Source organism: Diorhabda carinulata, chromosome 4 (assembly GCF_026250575.1).
Source record: "Diorhabda carinulata isolate Delta chromosome 4, icDioCari1.1, whole genome shotgun sequence".
Lineage (NCBI taxonomy): Eukaryota > Metazoa > Arthropoda > Insecta > Coleoptera > Chrysomelidae > Diorhabda > Diorhabda carinulata.
The window spans coordinates 25,006,106-25,031,009 of record NC_079463.1 but is presented as its reverse complement, the minus strand read 5'-3'; the positions used below and the strand labels follow the sequence as shown (position 1 = coordinate 25,031,009).

Sequence of the window (24,904 nt, the reverse complement as noted above, 5' to 3'; positions counted from 1 at the left end):
AAGGTAATACATTCTGTAGTGTTTGCTTAGCTGCATCAATATTATTGGATAGACAACTAGGTTTAATGATGCTGCTAAACATTAAACTCCTAAATACTAGGTCAATAATTCTTCTAACGAAATAAATAAAAGTTATAAAAGATTATGAAGGTTCATTTTACTACGACACGAAAGGCGTTATTCTGCAACACTACAATTCGAGTACAGTGTGTAAAACAAACCTTAGAAAAAAATTAATAAATTACCTCGACCACCGAACTCTCCCGATATCGCACCCTCGGATTTCCTTTTATCCCGACCGCAGGTCTCGATTTAATGTCATTACTTTCCGGTCTCCCTTATTTAATTTCTTTATTTTGATTATAAAAACTAAACTAACATATAATTTATTTTTTTTATACTTAGTTTGTTTCTCAAATTTGAAGAAACAAATCTCAAAGTGTTGACCGATATTTCTGGGGAATTGCTAGACTACCGATACTACATTATTTAGTGATAATCACCATTAAACGTTCCATAAATCCTATTACCACAAAAAATCGAGATAAGTTAGCTATAAATATCTTAAAATATAATCGTTTCGACGTTACGCGGACATTATTTAGGTAAAAAGTGAGAAAAACAGTCACTTTCTATGTTCTACGCAACTGGAGTTAAATAAAACACCCTGTAACTCAATGAGTAGACATCTAAGTGATTTAAATTTTAATACACCCTATATAAATACGAAAATTATGAAATAAATAAGGCACATTTCAATATAAGAATATATACTACGGGTCAAAAGTTTTTATCCACCCTATAAAAACAATTTTGATATCTACAGGGTGGTACAAAAAGTAGAGTGAGTAGATTGCGTGAAAATAATTCACAAAAAATGACCTCTCGTTTCCGAGTTATAAGATTTTAAAGTTGAAAAATCAAAACTTATATTTGAGTATATTTTCTAAATTATACATTCGAATATTATGAGTTTTTAATGGATGATTAAGTATGTTCTCATAGTGTGTTTGACGGAATAAATAATTCTACACTACTATCTAAAGGCCAGGGGAGGCTAATGCCCAATGGTTACCAATCCGTACAATATGTACAATCGATTTTTTTTTAACAAAAAGGTATTCTTGGTTTAACTCGATAAAATTTATGGTTTGGGAGATTTGTTGATATTTAGATCGCCAAGAAAATCGTTCGCCATAAAGAGACATTCTAAAAAAAATTATCATAAATTGTAATTTTTTATCGAAAATACTCACAGGAGGTATTAAAACACAATTAAACGTTTTTAATTGAACTGCATACTGTCGAACACGACGTTTACTGGTGAAGCTGGTTTCACACGAGACTGTTTTACTAATTCCCATAGAATCCCAAAGAAACAACATAGATTTTGTGTTAATGTGTAGGCAGGAATGATCAAAAATAATTTATTAAGGCCATATTTTTTTGATAATGACCTGAATGGTCAGCGATACTTAGAATTATTTATTATCCGTAATACCTCCTGTAAGTTTTTTCGATGAATAATCACAATTTATGATTATTTTCTTCAGAATGTCTCTTTATGGCGTTCGATTTACTTGGCATGTAAAAAAAATCTACATATCTCGTAAACCATAAATTTTATCGAGTTAAACAAAGAGTACCATTTTTTTTAAAAAATCGATTGAAAAATTCATCTTTAGATTGTACATGTAAAAGTTACGGATTGTTTACCATTGGGCATTAGCCGCCCCTGGCCTTTAGATAGTAGTGTAGTATATAAGTTTTAATTTCGTAACTTCGTTATAACTCAGAAATGAGTAATTTTTTTCATGTCACAGCATTATTTTCACGTCATCTACTCACTCCCGAATTTTTTGCTCTTTCTCATTGCCCATAAGTCCACAACGCGTTGACTTACTGACAACCGCACTCGCCTGTTTTATTATAAATTTTCCTACTAATAAACCTTCTCCCGCGAAAATTAATTCCGGCGAGAAAACTTCCTTGGCGGAAATCTTCATGCATTCCTTGACTATTGAACTATAGAGGGAGCTATAATGAATTGGAATGTATCCAACAATAAATTATTGGATGCATTTGAAAGCATTGAAATTGCTAAATGCTTTAATAGCGTCAAAAGGCCTATTCCTTACAGCCCCATCTATACTTTAGAATTTGAGGATGTTCACTGGAAAAGGTGGGAAATTTTAGTATAAAATAGGTTTCAGTTAACCTTGAGTCTCTGAAGATGATAACTTGGTTATTGAAACGCGCGTCAGGCAGTGTAATCGTGAGTGGTGGTATAAACAGTGTGTTCAGAATGAATATCGACAACGGTTCCAAAAATTCCAACTACAAAAATGAAAATTTCATAGGGAAATAATCGAATAAAGTTTCATCAACACAAGCTTTGGTTTCAATAGTAGTTTTTTTTTTGTCAAAAATCAATGCTCATTAACACCCGAAACTCCTTTTCAAACTACCAAAATCACATTTATACATTTGTCTTTTAAGGCACTGAAAATCATATGGATTTAATAATAGTAACGCCATCTATGTGTCAGCTTACGAACTTTTCATCCCGCCTGCTATATTCTGAGGGTAAGAGGATGATACAGTAATTTCATCAGGGTTAAGTTGCCTTCCAGATCACACATACATATTAACGTACCAGCCAGATCCAGATATGCGGATTTAAAACAGAATCAGTATAACAATGGATAAAACCAATTTAATGAAAATGAGGCAGGGAACGATGCTGTATGGACCGTGAAATTGTAAATTCCGAACGGCATTGAAGCATTAGAGATGTTAATGCATAGATTAATGCTCAAAATTCGCTAGACATTACCAAAAACAAACTAATAAAAGACAATAATGGATTATAGTTGAAACAAGTCAAAGGGGTGTAGGAACAAAGGAAGCTTTTGGCTTAAAAACATTCGAGAATGGATTTCATATCGAGTTTTGCGTATAAAAGTTGACCAGTCTCTATCTCCACCAGGATATAGAGAATATTCAAGACGACGTCTAAAAACCGCAACCGCTGAAGATGAATTTATTGTTTTGATAGTAAAAACATTCGAAGTCATTCGGCGTACAGCTCTTGATTGGCACCAAAAGTTTTCTTCTTATTCCCCGCAGATCAAAAATAATTTGCGACATGAACGTTTTTCTGTACCTGAAGAAGCGGTTGATGCGTTTTAATCACGTGTTTTGGAGGTACCTCAATCGGAATGGAAAAAATGCTTAGACAATTGGTTCGCACGCATGTAATAGTTATTTGTATGCCAAGGACTGAAAGTGCTACTTTTTATTTATTGAACAATATAATGAACTTCATCGCTGATGTTTTCTTTTTCATCGTCATTCATTAATTTAGACAAAACTTCGAATAAAACAAAATAATTTCAGAAAATTAAAAATTTAAGATTATGCAAAATCATCTGAAACTGTCAACATTGAAGTGGCTAGAGTCACGTTTAAGGAAGTTGAAGTTGTGTACTCCAGAACGTCCCGAAAGTGTTTTGCAGTACGCAACTGTCACTTTCACTACATGGAACACTAAAAACGCAACTTTCGGTATTTAAATGAATACAGAACGAACAACTTTCAGATGGCGTCGTCTAAAAAGTGTATTAATGTTAATAGAGAATGTTTTGAAAAATAATAAAGCCGAATTAAATCATGATTATTTGTTTTTATTTGTCTTATCTGAAAAGTTAAGTAGTAACCCTCGTAAGTTATCGAAATTTTACTATCTCGTCTTGTCTAAAATTTACTGCATTTACTAACTAACGATAACATCTTGTTGCTGTTGAAAATTAGTAAAGAAAAAAAAATGTTTGCAGGTGGTTCATCAGGAGGTTCAGAACACTTAAAAGATACTGCAGCTGGTCACAGCAGCGCTTCCGACAGCGACATCACTTCCTTAGGACCTCGTTCTTCGGCCGTACCAAAAACCAGCGGAAACGGAAATGGTAGTTCGAACGGTTCAGAACAGAGCAGCGGAACTCAAGTTTCGACAAATCCACAGTCAAAAGACATTGCCGGTAGTAGACAATCTTTTAAAATTGCCATGGGTAATCCATGTGAAATGTTTGTGGATGTTATGTAGAATGTGACTGATTATTATTTATCTTTTTATTGAGTCGACAGTTTGATTTTCAAAAAAATTACTTTCGAAAATGATTTTTCTTTTTAATCACGTTACTATATTAAAATATTTTATTTTTTTAACGTCTACTCAATAAAATTGATGTACAAAGTTTTTTGCAAATTGGTTATTTCTGATCGTTTTCCAATTTGACATATTTTTGAAATAATTTTCGATATAACTGTTGAAATATTCGAAAATCTAAGAACTCACAGTTTTACTGTCAAGAAGAAGCAAGTTCTAGGTTTAATCTATTCTCCATATATCCAAAAAAACTCTCTATACTTGAAATGAAAATTAGAAGTTAAGTACAGAGTTATTCCACTCGTCTATAGAATGAAATTAATTTGAAACATCTTATCAATAACCACATACAGGATATACAAAAATTCTCTTGTCAAGACCAAACTACAGATAGTTCATAGTAGAATTGTGCGTGGCCGTTGAGCACTTGATGTTTCCTTTGAGAAGCTTTAACCTTTTGATGTCATTAAGTTGCGAGGCTTGTACAAGCGTTTGAACCGCGCTGTAACCCCGATGTTAGTGCTGGGTACTCACAGTTGATGTGGTCTACAGTTTCATCCTCCTCCATGCACCAGCAGAAATCCGGATCGTCCGTGATGCTCATGGTGGTGAGTTGGCGTCTTAGATGTCCATGTCGGGTTAAAAAAACCGCTCCCAGGTCGCATTTCGCGCCTATTTAGTTGGTGTGAGACGCATAAGGTCTAACTATGTGTGCTTTCGCGATATCAACACTTTTAGCTACATCAATGATGAGTTCGCAGATCCCAATCTTACTGGTGAGTCCGTCTGACAAGCCATATTTTGTAGGACTAGCCTAGAGCACACCTTTTCATCTGTTAAGAGTCATATGTCAGCTCTGGTATCTGAGCAGATTGAGCAGAAGCCTGCTCCGGCTAAGCCTTTTCTCCTGGAGCCGTCTGTGTACCAGGCGATTCTATTATTCAGTATAGCAGGCTTGGAGTCACTGATTCACTGCTCCAGCTCAGTGATATGAGGGCCGAGGACGTTAAAACCTTATTTTTTTAGAAGTAGATTCGTTTCTCTCTGTCACACCTTCGTTTTTTTGGGGCTCAAATCGTCCCCTGTCTCAATTTCCTTTCTTATGTGTCGTATCTTAACTCTAACTCTACATAACTTTTAAAAACTTTAAGCAATCAGGAAAATCCTCGAAATCAAAATAATATACATAATTTGCAAAGGGAAAAGTGCAATTGCGATTTTTTTTGTTAGCCTAGACCCATGTGAATTGTACCAAAATGAAAATGCAATTTTTCAAACCGTTTACGTGACTACTACAATACCAACACTCACCATTACAACGTCTTCTAGTCTCCGAAGACGATAACTTGGTTATCGAAACGATTCTCAGACGGTGTGATTGTGAGTGTTAGTATCGATGGTGTTTTAATTGGTTCCAGGATAATGAAATTGTTCCCGAAAAATGGAAGACTTGCCTGGGATTTACGACACTACTACAACAATAAACACTCACCATTACAACGTCTTCTAGTCTCCGAAAACGATAACTTGGTTATCCAAACGATTCTCAGACGGTGTGATTGTGAGTGTTAGTATCGATGGTGTTTTAATTGGTTCCAGGATAGTGAAATTTTTCCCGAAAGATGGAAGACTCACCTGGGTTTTATGGCACGTAGAAATCCTTGCTGTACCTGCAGAATACTTTTAATGCTATTAACGTCATACCATATAAAAAAATTTTATTTTATCTTTTTCACTTTTGTTTATATTATAATTATGGTGGATGGTACAATCATGGATTAAGTGGTAAAACCACATCAAATAAATCTTTTCGTACCATCGAATTTATAATACATATTTAATGTTGCATATTTGTTTTGGTATAATTTATTATGCGTCTGGGGGGTTCGTTTATATTATTTTTTTTTTATTTGCAAAAAACTTGGTATATTGGAACACATTATGTGTTTGCATTTATTTAACACTAGTTAACTTAGGCACAAATTTACATGTCTGCTGCTTTTTATGTAGATTTTACATAACTTTTTTTTCAATTTTTCAATTTTTTTTGTATATTTTAAACATATATATATATATATATTTATAAATTTTATTAAAAAATATTTAAACTGTATATTAAATTTAGTAATTGTATTTTTTTTTGTAAAAAAATGTTTTAGTTAAATGATTTTATTTAAATATTAGGTATTTTTTTTTATAGACCTGTTTGTTCAAGCAAAAGCAATAAATTGCTCAGTCGGTTGTATATCAGGATTAGTTCCTTAAGTTTCTTCTAAATTCTCTTGTTTTTTATCTCACTTTCCATCGTTACTCTACTAGTTCGAATTTTTCAAAAATAACAATAATTATGAGAATATTAAAGACATTCAAATCAATACCGAAGATCAGCAACCAGAAACTTGGACAGTTTAGAGCATAGAAGAAATTTCACCGACCTGATTCTATTTTACCGTTACTACCAAGACAAATGTTTTTCCGAACTGTCCAACATAATCTTACCTGGAGTAGTATCTGCAGAACACTCACAATAACACTCCGACAAACGATTCGATAACTAGACCAAAGGTAAACAGTTTACCTTAAGTCTCTGAAGATTTAACTTGGTTATTGAAACGCTCATCAGACAGTGCTGGTGTAGTGGTAGTGTAAATAGTGTGTTCAGTATGAACATCACCAACGGTTCCAAAAATTCCAACCTAGAATCGTGGTTGTTGGACAGTATGGAGAGATCTTCTTAGCTGTGAGATTTTTGTCAGTTTGAGGTTATGTTAATATTCAGTTTGTGATTTTTATTTGCTTTTGTTATTCAATCAATTTTTTTTCATAAATAGAATGTTTTTTATGAAAAAAGAAAATGTAAATTCAATGAAGAGTTACATAATGAATATCTTTGTTTTAAAAAAACGACTAAAATTAATTATGAAAAAAATTGTATCTTCAAACCAATGCTTCATTACAATGGTGTCTCAGTATTTTGATGTACAGAATTTTTTCAATTCAAATTTTGTAAAAATAATTCTAGTTGAAATATATTAAGAATAAATATTGAAAATAAGAACCTTTTCAAAAATTTGGGACAAACATTGCTTCTAGAAAAATACGGACGATCCGAGACGTATGGTCACCCAAATAAACACCCCAAAAATCAATAATGAATTTAAGAGGATCCTTATAATCAATTTTCAAATGATTTGATGAACAATTTGGGTTTTTTCTAATTTAAATTTGTATTTATTCAAAATTCAATTATTTTATAATTTTATCCGCATGAAGCATGTTAATAATCTACTAAATTTGAATGTTTTTATTTATTTTTTGTTACATCTTGATATAATCAATTCGCATGATTTTTGTTCGCATGGTGAATACGCTTATTACATGTAAAATTTCAAAAAAAAATTAAACAGTTAAGCAGCTGAAATATTCCTGTTAAAAGTACATCAAATTCTTATTATCGTTTAATTCCTAGTTACTCTTATACAAAAAAATTGTAAAGGCTAGGTTAGGTTTATCATTTGTCCAACTTTATTACACTCCAGCACCTAGAACACACCATTGAATATATTCAGACTATGTGCTGTCTTCATATTATATCGTTATTTTGATTCTGTTTTGAAAATTTACTTACTGTGTTCGGTTAACAATTTTCTAATGATTTCTACCTGAAACCTATCATGTAAGTTTCTTAATTGAACAACTCAATTTTTTAATACGAAAAATGTATATCACATGGGGGATATAAGAATTTTAGAAAGACAAAAAAAGTTGGGAATCACTGGTGTAGAACCAGGTCTGTGGATTTGCTGATCCCTATCTTGTCAACGAATGAGCGTCGTCGTTCAGTTTCCTTCCGGTTACCCAACTGGACCTTGCAGCTATCACTCAACATTTCTTGAAGACTTTATTACACTAGAGCATACCATAGATCATCCAGAAAATCCAATAGAACTTCAGGAGCCCTAGATAGGTTTGTACTTCGGTTTTTACCGTTATCTGTACAATACCACCACCCGTTGAATTCGCCCGTAAGAAGGGGTTTGACCATTGAAGTGTATATCCAGTGGAGAATCTTCGGTGAAGAAGCCTATTGAGCATAGTACCACCTTTAAGTACTACCATTATAAATAACAATAGAAAAAATATAAATTTTAATCAAATATATTTTCCATGTAAGTCATAATTTTATCGAGTCATGTCTTTTTTCTTTCCCTTCCTGAATTCTCTGGTTCGGGATTTGTCATTGTAGCCTGTAGATCACTTTTACTAGTACCCCCAGTATTATGTTCTTCTTTAGGCAAACAAGTTGATCTTGACCTATATAGTCTTTCGTTAACTCCAAACATAATTTTTTTATAAAATGTCATCTTTTGTCCAATCCATCGATTTTATTTCCCTTATTAACAACGTGAGCATTAATACCTGCTAAGTTTAACAATATATTAAATAATGTCATGGGCCATGGTACACATGGGAAGTCAGTTACTAGTTCTTTATTGGTAAACCAGTTATCTCCGGTGACATTCCGTCCAGAACCAATAATTGGTGCGTCCAGTTTTTTCACCGTCGAGCTAACACTATTATCAACTTGGAAGGGCCATTAGACTGTTTCCAATGATAGGAGCAAGTTTGTCAATGACTCTTGTCTCATTTCTGGTGTCTTTGTCGTCAAAATGAGCGTGACAGTCATTTGAAAAAGTTCTTCAGTATTTATTCTACTATTTCTATGAGATCCTATGTACAAAAGCTTTCATTTCCTCCAAATTTGTATTTTTGCAATCTCTTTCTCTGCTAAACCATCCTCTTTTGCTACAAATATACTTATTAGTGAAAAACAAACTCCAACATGTCGAAGCGGACTATACAAGCTTCCCTATGCCCTTAACGTCAAGTAAATGACTAACAATGTTATCTGAACGTGTCCTTACGTTTTGAGCACAGATATCTAACCTCTTTCCGAATACAAACTTAGCGTGACATTCTAAATCATCTTGATTTTCTTCTTCTTCACCACTCGACCCTATATTTTCCTTATTCTATTCCTTTCATTATGATATTGCAAAAAATATTATAATCTTCTTCTTCTCTTTCTCATGCCTTCTTCTTTCTGTCGATGCCTTTCTCTCCTTCTACTCTGCCCCGCATTATCTTCTGTAGCAGTAGGCATTTGTCGTTGCGTCTTGGTACTTCGTCGTTGGTGATTTTGTTAGTCCAGGGTATCTTCAGAATGCGTCTATATAGCCTCAAGTTTTTTAATTATTTAAGCTTTCAAGGTCCAAGTTTCCACTTTCTACAGCAGTATTGACCACACATAACATTCCATGAATCCTATTCTGACGTTTAGATTTCATTGAGGAGTACTTGACAAACGCCTTTCGAGCTATTTCAATTCTGATCTTTAACGCATTTTTGCAATGATAGAGGCAAGCGCCGAGATTACCATCTTGCCTCGACGTTCCTCAAAGTTTCTTGGGGTACCATGAGCCATTACTAAATACTGAGCAACTTTATCAAGAAGAATAATTATTCCCAAAAGATTTTTAGAAAATTGATCAAAATCAATTGATAATCGGCGCAGTGAATGAATTAAAAAAAAAAATTAGAGTTGGCGGCGGCTCGCGTAGGTGGAAAATGAGTAAACGCTTTAAAATCACGCGAGCGATAAAAAACTATTATATTTCAGCGAATTTCCATTGTAACCTGATGAAGACATCAAAAATAATTTTCCATTAAGCCGAATACTAAAAATTTTCTTTTCAAATATACGCCTATTTTCTTCAATTTTTTCCAGAGGTTTTCCGGCCTGCAGAACTTCTTGCGCTATCACACCGCTCTTAATTGGAACTCCAAAAACCTAATAAAAAAGTTTCGCGCGGACACGTTATGAGTTTTCCGACGCTTTTGATCACTTCTTACGAGGGTTTTCCCAACGCGCCTGCAAAACTTCTCGCGCTATCACGCCGCTCTTATTTGAGCTTTAAACCGCACATTACAAAAGGTTTCGCTCCCGTGCGTTATGAGGTTTTTCAGATGAGTTTTCCGGCACTTTCGATCACTTGTTACGAGGGTTTTCCCAGCTGCAAAATTTCTCGCGCTATCACGCCGCTCTTATTTGAGCTTTAAACCGCACATTACAAAAAGTTATGAGGTTTTTCAGACAATTTTCCAGCCGACAGTTTACAAGCTGAAATGGCGGGCACCTTATCGACCCTATTTTTTGTATCAATCTCTGAGACTAGTCTAAAAATGACAGTTTTCAAATTATACCTCGTAACTTTTCAACGTGTGTACATGAACTGTGACCGATCGCTCTGAATATTCTTCAGTCTAAATGTAGAAGGTACAGTATGGGAGAAGTCGCTGTTCAATTGTTTTCAACCGATACTAGAACAAGAAGATTCCTGGGGGTCTTGTAAACGCCGCGCGAGCAACGAAGGAGTAAATTCAAACTCGATTCGTTCATATTAAAATCGAAATTTGCATGAAACTAATAATTTTTTTAACGTAAATAAATTAGCTGGATGTTGATAATATTAGTTAATAAAAATGTTTATTTTTAGATGAAACGGATTGGAAATGGTTTTTCCTAATTCAGAAAAACGTTTGAACCCAGCCACCAACAAAAACACTTGTAGATAATAATGTATTCAATTTTTCCTTATTTAATAAATCGGACACGTACGTTCTTCAAACGATAATAAAAATCATTTATCTTATTTCCTATATGGTCTTTCTCGTATATATTTTATCTAAATGTATTTAGACAATTTTGTATTAAATACTATGTTGCTAATTAGTGTTTCATTAATTGCTTCCTCCCCTTAACCTAAGATCTCAAATCGAAAATAAAAATTATGTTTGAGAATTACTGGGTAACGTTCACATTTTTTTTTTTTGGTTCAACAACTTCTCATGATTCAAGGGTATCTATAATATTATCTGCCTCGCATCCCTTTTAATTTTTCTGTTTTTGACCTGAGAATTCTTCTTATTCAACTCATTCCAATCTATTTTGTGATAAATTGTCTTGCGGTTTTTCTCATTTTAGGGGAAGTCCCGAAGAATTGAACTGCTTTTTATATAAAACATAATTTCTTGTTTATAGGTTATACATTTCTGCGATTTTTTTTGTATTTTTAATATAAAGCGCGGGTGAAATTTTCTTGAGATTTAAACCGAGGTGTGGGGAGGATTGATCTGACTATTTTTGGAAAAGGAAAAATCATTTTCAGCTTAATTAATAGTTTTTATAACTCATTTTATAATACAATAATTAATTGGTTGTTAGTACTTCCAGCAACGAAATTGCGAATGGATAAAATATTCCGAAATAAACAAAAATAAAAAAAAGAAAAAATGAGAGAGAGAAACACTTTATTGTCAAAAAATTGTTACAATTTTTAGACAAAAGCTTGTAAAAATTAAAAAAAGAAACATAAAAATAATTAAATAAAGATACAAATCAAATAAAATTTCAATATACAGAAGAAAACAACAACAACAATGAATAACAAAATTAGTCGTTTACAGAGTAGAAGGCACTTTCCAGTAAATATGCCCTTAAATTATTGCAGAATACGGTAAAAGATGATATCGATTTTAATCCAATTGGCAAGTGATTGTGCATTTTTTTCACATTGTAAAATATTGAGCCCTTAACTAATTCTGAACTTGAAGTAGGTTGGTAAAGGTCGTGCTTCGTGTTCCTAACTGCAAAGATCTTTCTGAAATCACGAATTAGACAAACGAAGGGGACTAAACCCTTGTGCAACCCTAGCGGAATAGTTCGTAGCGGACGCGATGTTTCGAAGTTTGTTAAATCAACTGTGTTCTGTGACAAACGTTCAATTGTAGACTTCTTAGATGATTGAATTCGACCAAGGGGATGAGAAAATGATATTCGCGAATTTAATTTTAAAATTATAATGTCCATTTGGCTGTGTGTTTAAAAAAAGGTGTTCCCATCTCTAGGATAAATAGATAGACAACTGAAAAATATTTTTCGGTAAAAAATTTTCGTAACACCATCCGTATTGAAGATAAAGGACGTTGAAGAAAAAAAAAATATTCACAATTTTTACGATTTTGCCGCAACTACTGGCAACATTGTATTTAAATTTTATACGAATATGTTTTGGAAGCTGATACATCCAATGGATTTGTTTTTATATCTGACTCTCATAGAGGGCGCTAGTTACACGATTCGTACCAACATAACTTTTTAAATATTAGATTTATTAAGCGAAATTTCTAGTAACATTTAATTTTACACCAGAAAAATTCCTTGTAACAGAACCTACTTTTGGTCAACTAAATCTGGATATAGATGAGAATATAGTACACTCTGTATCACAATAGTTCCTGGTTGGATGGGATGACAGAAGATGGCGGTTTAGTGGGTAGGCTACGGGAGTTCCACAAATCCATCAGCTCTCCTGGTGGAATCCGTTACTTGGATTCCGCATCTTCTTAAAGAAATATATAAAACAAATTTGAATTTTTTATTCTTTCGGTGTACAATTTTGGCATTCTCTGTAACAATTTTCGACAAATAATCGTCGTCTATTTGGTTCCATTCGTTTTACAAGATATTCCGAACGTGTGAAGTTGAAGTAGGACAGTAGGACAACTTTCCTGTCAAATTTGTTTCACAACTCAATCGGGTTGAGGTCGGGCGACTGTAATGGCCAAATGATCACTTTCAGTACATTATTTCTTGTACAGTCTCGCTAGCTAGCACGTATTACATTTTCCTGCAATAGTTTTTCTTCAAAGTTAACCAGGTCTCTAGTTGCCCTTTCTCGAAAACACCCTCAAACCATCACCAAGCCTCCGTCGTGTTCTTCACTGCCACCTTTCCACGGTCGAAGCAGATTTCTAGATTCAATCATTTAAGCTGCTTTTTCTGGGGACCCGCGAGTCGTCGATCACGTTCACTCATTAATACAATAAGTTTATCTTCAGTGGTTGTGATTTTTCGAGACCGCCTTGAACGTTTTTTATCACTTGAGTTCCTGAAGGATGCATATTTCAATTCGGCGATAAAGGTACGGTTACTTTTGCTTGAATTATGAAGACTTGCGATTAATGTACTTATTTCAACCATTAGTTTTTTAGTATTTTCCATTTTGAAAGTTGCAAGTTTGAAATTGAATGAAAACTTGACAAAATAATGTGTGGGTCGAAAATGTATAAATCTCAACCAGGATTAAACTACAATCATTAACACCGAAGAAATAATTGACAGTTAAAGAATAATAAACAACCGGTACTTGCAAGTATTAACTTGTCCCACTCATGTACAAAATACAATTATGCACTCCAAATATAACATAAATAAATAACGAAGATTATTATTATTTTTAGTTTGTTTCGACCTTGCAAGAAAAATTAGTTGAAGTGTATTATTTTAAAATTTAATAAACTGATGATGGGGTGGGTAACAATTGTTGACCGATAATGTATGTATTAATAGATAAAAATACTTCAACCTCGTTGCAGAACCTTAGCCAAGACATCAGTGACTAACTCTTCTTAGGTAATTTAATTTTTTGTTTTTATTAATTTATTTTTTTTAGTTTCAGTTTTAAGTTACGTCTGAAAGCAATTTTCTGAATCAAATTGCTTTTCATGAGAATAACACAGGTAAGATTCTTGAAACTTGACAATATTTTTCAAATTAGATCACAGGACATAGTTCGGAAACTTGTGTTTCATTCGAAAAGTTACTGATTTAATGTCCCGTCTCGTATGTTATAATTAAATTGTAATTTTTGTTGAATATACTTTACACAATTTTTACATTAACACTACACTCAACGTACTTCTGTTTAATAAACATCGGAAAATTAATTGAAATATATTTTTTTTCAGATAATGGACTGATATCCTTCAAATTTTCTCAAACCTAAGAAAACTTCGGTTAATGGATTATTTACCAATGTATACTGTATTTGTACCTTTTTATAACTGCTTTATATATAGTACTATATTTTAAAAATGTAATTAGTTTATAATTTATTATATTGTATTCAAAATACTTATTAAAATATCAAATTTACTTCAGTTACATCATTACTTAGTGGCAGCTCGTGTTAGGTAATTTGCAATGTTTTCAAAAAAAAACTCATCTGGAATTTTTTCTACCAAAATTGATTTTTTTTCCTATATTTGTACTTTTTGCGGAATATATTTCAAATAATACTGGTTTGGGTGGACCCCCTTCTAAAACAACAAAAATTGTAGATTCTTTGGGGAACCATATTGGTTTTCTAGTCAAATATATTTGGTCCTTGACTCTGCATCTCATTCTACTTCCTCCGAAATACTTAGTTTCCTCCCAAAGATAACCATTTTTCCTCCCATTTTCCAAATTATTTCCAAATTTCCAAAACTGCAGTGGACCTCTGCTATGTTTACCATCTTAAATTAGTATTGTGAAGATCAGTGACTTGTCAGAAGATCTACTTTCAGTTTAAGTCATTTCTGGACATCTAGAGGACCTGCTCAAACTTTTTGTAGTTATGAATATTTTGGATTGTCAAATGCCTGGAGGGTTTCTACATCTACTTAGAAAATTTGCAATGTTTCAAGTTGCAAAAACGCCATGAATAACTTAAAAAAATTTAACTCAAAAACCCGAATCCATTTGGCTAAAAATTGGTGGAGAGGTGGCTTCCCTTTTGTTATAAAAATGGTTTTTGGTATGAGGATTGGATTTTCACGAAAACCATTGCTCAAACTCAAAAACTTTCAGTTTCACCTTTAAGAAGAGGCAACCAATCATACACTATATGTTCTGGTTGTCGAATTTGGGATTGCAGCAAATTTTGAAATTATCCACTCTTTATTAAACTATAAATTCAATCAACTGAAGATGCTTCGCTGGGGTGTTTGAATACCCTGCGAGCTTACTGGAGCAATAAAAATTTATTACATTAGGTAATAGACTGTCTTTGTGCCAAATTTCGTTCAAATCTGTTCGGTAGCTTATTAGCAGGATTTCATTGAAAATTTTTCATTAATAATTTCAAGTATTAAAAAAATTAATAATACACATAAAAGCAAATTTATTCTCAATTAAAAAAAACAAATTCAAAATTTGTAAACGTCTTTTTTAATAATGTACATACCGCCAACATTAAATAATAAAAAAAATTGTGTTACATAAGCTCAGGGATATTTTTTTGCAAAAGAAACTTTGCTAGCTGCACTCCATTTCCTAAAAATAAATTTTTCCTCGCCAAGTCAGTTTCTTCGCGATATTTTATTTTTAAATTCATTTCAGTCGCCCTCATACAATGAAGCTTATTATGAAACTTCACGAACATTTCTAGAAGATTTCCTATATTTCTATGATCCTCATCAATAATTTTAGATATATCGTTATCGATACGTATCAAAGGTATCAGATGCTGGTGCTTCTTTCTAGCTAAAATATAAAAAAGTCATTAGTACATATACAAAACCTTATTTATAGAATATAGGTATTACGAAAAGACTTTTTATTAGATGGCAACACTGTGATATTTATTAACCCCAAAGGTCAAAAAGACCAATATGAACTAAGTTGAACTGACGTGAGGACAAGGTTTATAGAAACCATAAGAATCCATGACTAGATGGAATCTTATCAAACCAATACAGGGTAGTAGCCCACAATATTTGTAATTGCCGATTGCACTAAAAAACAATGTATTCTAACCAACTTACCAATAACGTAATCTTTTCCATAAAAAGATATATATTTGTACTCTTCTTTATCGAAATGTCCAGTATTTTTGTTAACATCCAGTGCAATAGTTTGAGATACTTTTGAATTATATTGTCGAAAAGGTATTGGACTAAAGATTTGGAAGCCTTGAATTGTATTCATTCGAACCTAATAATATGAGTAAAATAAAATAATTTAGTTTCCAATACAGAATAAGAGAAATAAAACAAAGAACTTTGACTGAAGTAACTCTTCCCTAAGGTTAATATTTCTATAAGTAATCTCTATTGAGCAAAAAGTTATGAAACAGGGTTGTTTGATAGTTAACTACCCTATGAATAGTCCCTAACGAGCTGAGTGGTAAGGAACAGGATTTTTTTATATTTAACCACTCTATTAGTCCCTAATGGGCTGCTTGTTTAAAAACAGAGTTTTTTGATAGCTAACTACTCTATAAGTAGTCCCTTATGAGCTGAGTGATGAGAAACAACTTTTTTTTATTAATTAACTACTTTATGAGTAATCCCTAACGAGCTGAAGGATAAAGAACAGAGTTGCTTGATAATTAACCACTCCGTAAGTAATCCCTAATGTGCTGAGTATTAAGAAACAGGGTTTTTGATAGCTAACTACTCTCTGAGCAGTTCCTCATGAGCTGGGTGATAAGGAACAGGCTTTTTTGATAGTTAATTACTTTATAAGTAATCCCTAATGAACTGAGTGATAAGGAACATGGTTTTTTGATATTTAACCACTCTATAAGTAGTCCCTAATAGGCTGAGTGTTAAGGAGCAAGGTTTTTGATAGTTAACTACTACATAAGAGGTCCCTAATGGGCAGAGTGTTAAGAAACGTTTTTTATTAACTACTTTATGAGTAATCCCTAACGAGCTGATTGATAAAGAAACTTGATAGTTTACCACTTTATAAGTATTCCCTAATGGGCTGAGTGTTGAGAAACATTAACTACTCTCTGAGCAGTTCCTTATGAGGCGAGTGATAAGGAACAGGATTTTTTGATAGTTAACTATTCTTCGTGATAATGTGAAAGTCTCCAAGTATAAAAAAATTCGTTTATTGAAAAAATAATCAATGCCGGTACCGAGGTTGACAGATTTAATTAGGAGGTAAAAAGATATTAACTCAAAATTGCTTTATCACATGCTGCTTTCTAAATGTCCTTACTGTTGAAGTTAAGATTATAAATTTCATTATATCAGCTTTAACGAAAAATGTATGATACTGCTAATGGATAAAAACAGATAAAAAATTAATTCTTGCTGTCAAAATAGACATTTTCAACTTAATTTCGATTGATTGATTAAAACTGATGAGTTTTTGTAGAAAAATCAACATTAGGCATGAAGAGGAAAACTATAGGAGGTAAGAACTTGTATCGAAAAGTGATTCTATAACATTGAGTCTTTCTTCGTAGCTAAATTCCATTTTGTCTCAAATTAAATTGGTAAATTAAACACTCCACGCCACAGCTAAACACTGAACAATATATTCTTGCATACAAGATATAAATAATAAAAAATGAATGATAAACTCACCCTATTCAAAAAGTCTATCGAAATATTACAGTAAACGTCCAGAATTAATGTCAGACTTTCCAGACCAATTTTTTTTAGAGCTAAATCTACAGTGGCGAACATAAGTGCTTTGTTTTCTTCAATATATAAAGGTGTGGATACCTCAGGTAACCGTATAGATAACCAAGCAATTTTAACATCATCGTTTTTGTATTTTACCGAATGGGTGGTTACAAATTTTTTTATATCCACATATTTATCGGCGTCTCCTTTGCTTTCATCATTGTATTGATACAATAAAACAAGCATAAGGAATGTCTTTTCTTTTCTGTCCATTATAGTTGAGGCGTACATCGATAAAAATTCCATTGCGAGATGTATTTGGTTATCTTCGATTGGAAGTATTATATTTACTCTTGAATTTTCAGTAACATATGGAACTGATATTAATTCTACATTATTGATGGGTTTGCAGATTTCGAATCTAAAAAAATATATATTTTGTACATATACAATAAGATTCTTATTATAGATATCACACAATCATCACTAATCATCATAAGGTAGGAAAACAATTCCCAGCATTCTCAATCCAATCCTCACTGAAATGAAAGTGCAAAAAAGTTCAGATGAAATATTTTTCAAACAATAAAATTGTGTTTTTTCATTGACAAAACTTATTAAATAACCATTTTTTCAATAAATATTACTATAGCAATGAAGCTAGATTTATTCTTTTTTGTCCTGAATTTTTGCCTATATAGTTGTGTATTAAAAAACAAAGTTTTAAACAGAAAATTATCTTGATTTATAATCCTCGAATTTAGATAATATGTAATATAAACCCCTGATGTGGTGTTGAGAAAACAACACCATAGAAATATATTGATTACAATCCAAAGAAGAATGAAAATTGGAGCCTCAAGGGCTATAGCCCTACTAGAATACTGAAAGACCCACAGATGAAATACAAAAAATTTGTTCATTCTGTATCAATAGAGAAATGAAAACCTGTTTTTTTAATTGTACAGTTAGAAAGAAACCTGTTCATTTTGTAAATGTAGAAATGGAAAAACCTGTTCATCTAAAAGAATAGAGATTTAAAAAATTGTTTATTCTGTAATCTGTTCATTTATAAGGGTCTAGATCAAAAACCTTGTCCATTCTGAAGCTAGAAATGAAAAAGTACAAGTTCTTGAAGTTTCTTTTTTAATTGTGGAAACTGTTCATTCGTAAAAATAAAAAAATGAAAATCCAAGATAGAACAAAAAATCTAAAGTGCAAACAAAGATATGAATAACTGAGGAAAATAGTAAAAAAAACATAAAAGTAGCCCCCCTTAACAACACCGAATCAAGCATCGTTTGTCTAACGGTTTTTCCTCAACAGTGAGGGTTGTTTTCAAAAGGAAACAAGAATGTTTAGCGAGGAATCAAATGGCGAAACTCATTCTTCTACTCATTAGAAATGAGAGTATAAGACATACCGATAATTGATAGATGCGCCTATTCAAAAAAAGCATATGGAAGAATGTGGCATGTCTAGGTCCCATGAAGGTAACACTGCCCTATAAAATTTTTGTAACGCAGTTCGAACAATTATTTTTGTAATTCTAACACCCCCAAATGTTATAAGGGATTATTAACATTGTTAATGAGTTATTTATTCCTTAATTTACTTTACATATAGATTTCAAAGTGAATTGTTCTGTGTAGTTAAAAAAAAATTTTATTTAATAAATTTGAGAAGAATTGATGGTAATGTTACAAGTCAGACTCTATTTTGAGAATGTGAAAAATGCTTATTGTATCTACTGTGATATTTTAATCAAGGTAAACAGAATGCTCCTCATGTATGGTGTGTATGTAACGGGAAGATAATAATTATGACTTGCGGTTCCAATGGTATGGCACCTTAATGATGATTGCTATTTATGATAATTCTAGACGTATAAGCACTGCAAGATATTGTTTTGGAAAATAATGGAGGTAATTACAGTTCTTTGGGAAGCAATATTTGGTTAAGAAAATATTTACCGTTTCACAATTTCCTTTTGATTATTGGTATTTTCAAATTTTGCATCAATAATATAATCCATCCCTTTACTTAAATCGAAAACTTTATATCCATTAACCAGATCAACATATTTTAAATCGTCTCCATAAATACTTTTTGCTTTTAATTTAACTTCTTCAATTATATTCTAAAAATAAATGTACATATATTATACCAAACGGGATTATTTATACCCCCAAGACACAAAAGCTGTAAATTAAAGTTGCGTGGTTGATAGGAAATTTTTGAAAATATACAAAATAAAAAAAATGAAATTAGCAATGTATTCCATTTAAAAAACTAGAATATTTATTAAATTCAATTATTTGTTGTGTTTGTTTGCTTGTTTGGACTTTTTTTTTCTATAGCAGTGTTGCCACAGGAAAATGAGAAGCAAATTTTTGTTTTTAGTAGTCCACAGTAATAAAATGATAGCCTAAAATAAAATAAAGTGGTCCTACTGTGGCATAAAAAGAAATGCAGAGAAATAACGTAAATTATAATTTTCTCTTACTGTATGTTCTAGATAATTTGCTCAATTACAATTAAAAGATGTATCATTTGTTAATTAGATTTGTATTCTCTTAATTCTATCATTCTAATGCTCTCCAAGTCATTATCCTTTATAATTTTTTTGCATCTTTCGTTTTCTTTTTTTGAAAGAAGCAAAACAAAATATATAAAAACCAAAACAATGAATGTTTATGAAACTGAAAATAATTTTGATTCATCTCAAGCGCTTAGAGATTTTGAAAATGTATTGAGTTGTAGTTGTGGGACCCTCAATTAACTATTAAAGACATTGAGTATATGCAAACTAGGTTTTTGTTAGACTTTCATTTGCAAAAAAAATAAAAAATATGCTTTAATCTAACCTAACCAAACTCAACTACTTTGGCATTTGTGGTACTAAAACATTTTCCGTAATCATTTTTATGTCCCTACATCTTCTAATAACTTATCAGTTATTTCCTTCATTATTTTGTGCCTCATATTCTAACTGGGCTTTGTTCCCAACATTGCAACTGATTCTTGCAGCAAATATTTTTTCCACATTATCTTTTCTATTTTTTGAATTTGCTTTTCATCCTTTTTAATTTTTTTCTGCTCTTCCAGATAATACTCCTCATTATGACTTTCGATCACCATATGCCAATTTCAAAAGTTCTTTATTTATTTTGAGCTATGCTATCTATACTTGGAAAAGGTTTCAACACATCCCTTATTAATAACCGGTTATTCAAAAACCGTTCTTTCATTAAGGTTTTATCTTACACTAACACTCTTTTGGATATGAAAAAGCTTCATTCTATATCGTTATTTCCGGGACTCAAATATGAATTAACACATTTTCTAAGCATGATATCCATATCTGTATCTTCTAAAAACACGTCTGTTGTTCACATACATCCGTATATCCAATTTTATTTTCGTTTCAAAATCTACTTATTTAGCTCTCCTGAGGTGATTTTTCTTTCTCCTTAGGGTGATGATAGGTAAAATGAATTGTGGTAAGATCTAAAGCTCAATAAAATCTTTAAAAAAATGATACGAACATAACCCTTACATTAATTGTTATTAGTTAATTAACTTAAGTTAAATTTCATCACACTTACCTCAATGTCCATTAATTCTGCTGCCGTATGTTCTTTCATGACTGAAAAATCGTCTGGAAAAAATATATGAGATCTATTGAAATAATACTGTCTTGGTAAATCGAAACGGGTAGCTGGTTTAGCCCCCGGTCTTTGTCCTGGTGGCCAATTATCTTCTATTATATTTTTACTAATTTCTTGAGTAATTGTTGATAATCTTTGCTAGAATTAACATTAACTACAGATATCGGTATCAGCACGACCATAAGCAACAATCAATGCTGATTCTTATCAAATTATGATCAAAATGACCAAAGCATGCTACGAATAACAAAAAGAGAGAATATAGTGGATAAGACAGAAGACCCATATTACGGTTGTTACCCACAGAATAAAAGCACTCAAGTGGTAATGGGGAAAACAAAACGATCAAGAAGAAGATCGAACTTAAGGTGAGATCATGATATAAAAATTATAGCTGGACCACAAAGACCCAAACAAGGGCTCAAATGAAGGATGAGGCCACTACCTGAAAAATCAAATGAATAAGGCTGAATGGTACCCACAAACACATAGAGACCCAGAAAAAGACCAGGGAACAGGATGTTGGAAAAAAATCTGGAACAAGAAGGGTCCAAAAAGGGCTCAAATGAAGGATGAATATATAAATTTGTAAGGGAGACGACTAACTGAAAAAACAAATGAATAAAGCTGCACGGTAACCACAAAATATAAAGAGACCCAGAAGAAGACCTAATCAAAGAGAATCATGATGAAAATATAATTTTGTAAGAGAGACCACTAGCTGCAAAATCGAATGAATAAGGCTGCACGGTAACCACAAAACACAAAGAGACCCAGAAGAAGACCTAATCAAAGGGAATCATTATGATAGAGAAATATCTGGAACGACAAGGACCCAAACAAGAGCTGAAATAAATATGTAAGTAAGGTTCACGCCAGCATGGCGACATAGCGACAATTGTCGCCAAATCATCAAGAAATGTCGCCAAAATCATACACATCGACGACAAATTTGTCGCCCAAAATATTTTTAAAAAAACCTAAGTTTTATATTTACTGTGCTGTTTTTGCATAAAAGAATTTATATATGCCGTAAAAATATGTATAAAAGTGTGTGTAGCATGCATATGTTAATTTTTTTACTTTTGTCTACCACGTTATATTTTTGGACCACTAAATCATAACTTAGGTGGTCCTTTTGGACCACTAAATTTTTATTGCTGGTGTGAGCCCTATATGTAAGAGAGACCACTTACTGAAAAATCAAAGGAATAAGGCTGCATGGTAACCACAAGCATATAGAGACTCTGAAAAAGACCAGATTAGAATAATAGCCGGAACAAGAAGGGCCCAAACCATCAACAACAGACAACAATGGGCTGAAACCAAGGATAAATATATGAATATGTAAAGGAGACCACTAACTGAAAAATCAAATGAATAAGGCTGCACGGTAACCACAAAATATATAAAGAGACCCAGAAGAAGATCTAATCAAAGAGAATCATGATGAAAGAAAAATACCTGGAATCACAAGGACCCAAACAAGGGCTCACATGAAGGATGAATATATAAATATGTAAGGCAGGACACTAACTGAAACATCAAATAAGTAAGGCTGCAGATGATGATATACAGCAATAATCCTGATATATCAGCATTTTTATATAAGGAATGAATGATAAATTGAAAATTATATAGATTTGTTGGACCCTTCAGAGGGGAGCGTACAAAAATGAATAAATGAAGCAATTTCAATACCTTGATTTTTCAGTATCTCCATCCATGAAATTATAATACATTTGCTAATAATAAAACACCAGAATATTTTTTATTTAATTAACCTTGGTACTCTTGGGGACTGTTTTCAACTATCAATTATTCAGTACTCTTCACAACATCTTCATGTAGTAACTTACCTTCAAAAAATAAGCATTCAATGAATAAAAATCATTTTTCTGTAATATAGGATAAACTGTAACAGCATTATTGAAATCATTCTTTTCAGATAGTTCCTTCAAATGTGGAATTAATTCGAAATGTTTTATCCTATAGGTAGACCACTGTTCCATATGAATATTTTCTTGGCAAGATATTCCATAACTGTGAAAGGCACATCTACCTATATTTTCACTCGGATCTTCAGAAACGGCATTCATTATACACCAATCTAGATGATTTCTCATAGCTTTCAAGACAGAATTGCTTAAAATTATACCTGAATCTAAAAAAAATTTCAATTACAAATAAAAGATCATAGAATCAAACTATTATAAAGATGAAAAACTGTTTACTATCACTGTCGATCAAAAGTAAATTATTAATATCTGAGTCTCTGACAAATATTAAATACAAAACCGGCAAAATAATATGAAGAAGAAAGTTAGGAAATGTCGAAAAGGTGAAAAAAGTAAGAAATACATTAAGAATACTAGAAGTCAGAGAAGTTAGAACAAGAAACAGAGGAAATCCTAAATGTACAAAAACAGTAAAACAACTGAGAACAGAGGGAAAAAACTATACAAACAAAATCCAAATGAAGTGGAAATAATCTTTAAAAAAGGATTTGATGAAAAAAGAAACTTGACCCCATGTTTTACACCCCTAATTACAATCTTTAAAGAAATATATGCCCTATTTCTAAGATAGTCAAAAATATATAAAATAATCGACTGTTTGAAACTAACAGATTAACAAACTGAAAAATTCATACTTAAATTGCAGTAACTGCCATCTTCAACAGTCGAGCCCATATAAACATCCATACTGACGCTTATTTTCTTCACAATATCCTTCAATTTATGAGCATTTATGTATGTAACATCATTTGCAAAAAAATAATAATCGTAGCTTTGTCCATATGTATCAGCTACATACTTAATAACTTGAAATGGTCTATACTTATATCTAGCGTCAGTGAATCCAACTAAACCAGTTAAATTATATTTAGTCTTGAGTTTGTACTGAGCTGTTATGAAAAACTTGATTCTATCAACTAAATGGCCAATGGTTTTGTTAATATGTAGAGCCTGAGTATTTATTTTCTCTTCAGATGTAAATATTCCGACGAATAATTTTTCTTTGATGCCTAGTTCTGTTGAGTAGTACCTAGGACGTACTAATTTTGGTTTATTTGGATTAGGGCTGGTTTTCTTGACTTGCTTTACCGACAATTTATTTACAGATGAATTTATTATTTCTTGTGCTGTTTCATTTCTCATTGGTAACTGTGCTAAGGTACATTTTGTTTCATCTGTATTGGAAATTACAGTTGAAAAATATAATCCGATTGTGATACCTAAAAATATGTATATATTTTCGAAACAAAATTTTTTAATACATCTATGCATCTTGACGATAGTTTTAAAACTTAATATGTATCTACATTTTCAAATAAGAAACTAAATAAATAATCTCTATTTTAATCCAAGCTGTAAACGCGTTCGAAAATGTGGACATGAAGACAATTAGGAACTGTCTCTAGTGGACATTGTATGGCCAAGACTTGCAGGCAAACAGATATCTTATATCTCTATGGTGATTCTCAAGGAATAGAATTCAACAGCATTAATATTTTCTCCCTCGATACTACATATCAATTGGAATTAATTTTTTTTTTCGAAGTTTACTTTTATAACTATCAGCTATACATTTCATATGCATATTTTGATAAGTTTTCAACTAAAGTACATAGATGTATTAAAGAAGTATTGGCGAACGCATCTCTACTAGTTTCATTATGTAGAACTTCTAGTGCGTTACATGACTTCAGTTGGGTATTAAAATTCTATTCCTTGTTTTTATATCGTAAAATTAGGTG

At 32.1% G+C, this 24,904-nt stretch overlaps 2 protein-coding genes across 7 annotated transcripts in view; one reads left to right on the top strand and one right to left on the bottom strand.

Moving 5' to 3' along the window:
* Nucleotides 1–14,142, top strand: part of LOC130892756 (segment polarity protein dishevelled homolog DVL-3) — a 30,748-nt gene extending 16,606 nt beyond the window's left edge. For 2 of the 6 annotated variants that reach the window (XM_057798339.1, XM_057798334.1), the window contains exons 11-12: nt 3,837–4,037; nt 10,723–10,866. In XM_057798339.1, the coding sequence (XP_057654322.1) occupies nt 3,837–4,037; nt 10,723–10,769 (248 nt within the window). In that variant the 3' untranslated portion in view covers nt 10,770–10,866. Of the gene's footprint in view, nt 1–3,836; nt 6,261–10,722; nt 10,867–13,740; nt 13,808–14,035 lie in introns of those variants that run through there. The other 4 variants (XM_057798340.1, XM_057798338.1, XM_057798337.1 and 1 more) reach the window with 4 other exon arrangements.
* A 1,072-nt stretch (nt 14,143–15,214) lies between these two features.
* LOC130892349 (chondroitin sulfate synthase 2) lies at nt 15,215–24,767 on the bottom strand. Its single transcript, XM_057797736.1, has 7 exons — nt 23,798–24,767; nt 23,004–23,308; nt 21,082–21,282; nt 19,447–19,613; nt 17,432–17,894; nt 15,875–16,043; nt 15,215–15,593 (listed from the first exon to the last, which is right to left on the bottom strand). Exons 1-7 carry the CDS (start codon nt 24,432–24,434, stop codon nt 15,325–15,327), a joined length of 2,211 nt encoding a protein of 736 aa, XP_057653719.1. The 5' UTR covers nt 24,435–24,767; the 3' UTR covers nt 15,215–15,324.
* Nucleotides 24,768–24,904: the final 137 nt, after the last annotated feature.

Excerpts from the sequence above, each read along its gene's own strand:
- LOC130892349 (XM_057797736.1), bottom strand. The coding sequence starts at position 24,434 with ATGCATAGATGTATTAAAAAATTTTGTTTCGAAAATATATACATATTT. Across the intron at positions 23,309-23,797 it reads TGGCAGTTACTGCAATTTAA|ATTCAGGTATAATTTTAAGC; the intron begins GTATGAATTTTT and ends AATTTTTTTTAG. Across the intron at positions 16,044-17,431 it reads CGATAGACTTTTTGAATAGG|GTTCGAATGAATACAATTCA; the intron begins GTGAGTTTATCA and ends TCATATTATTAG.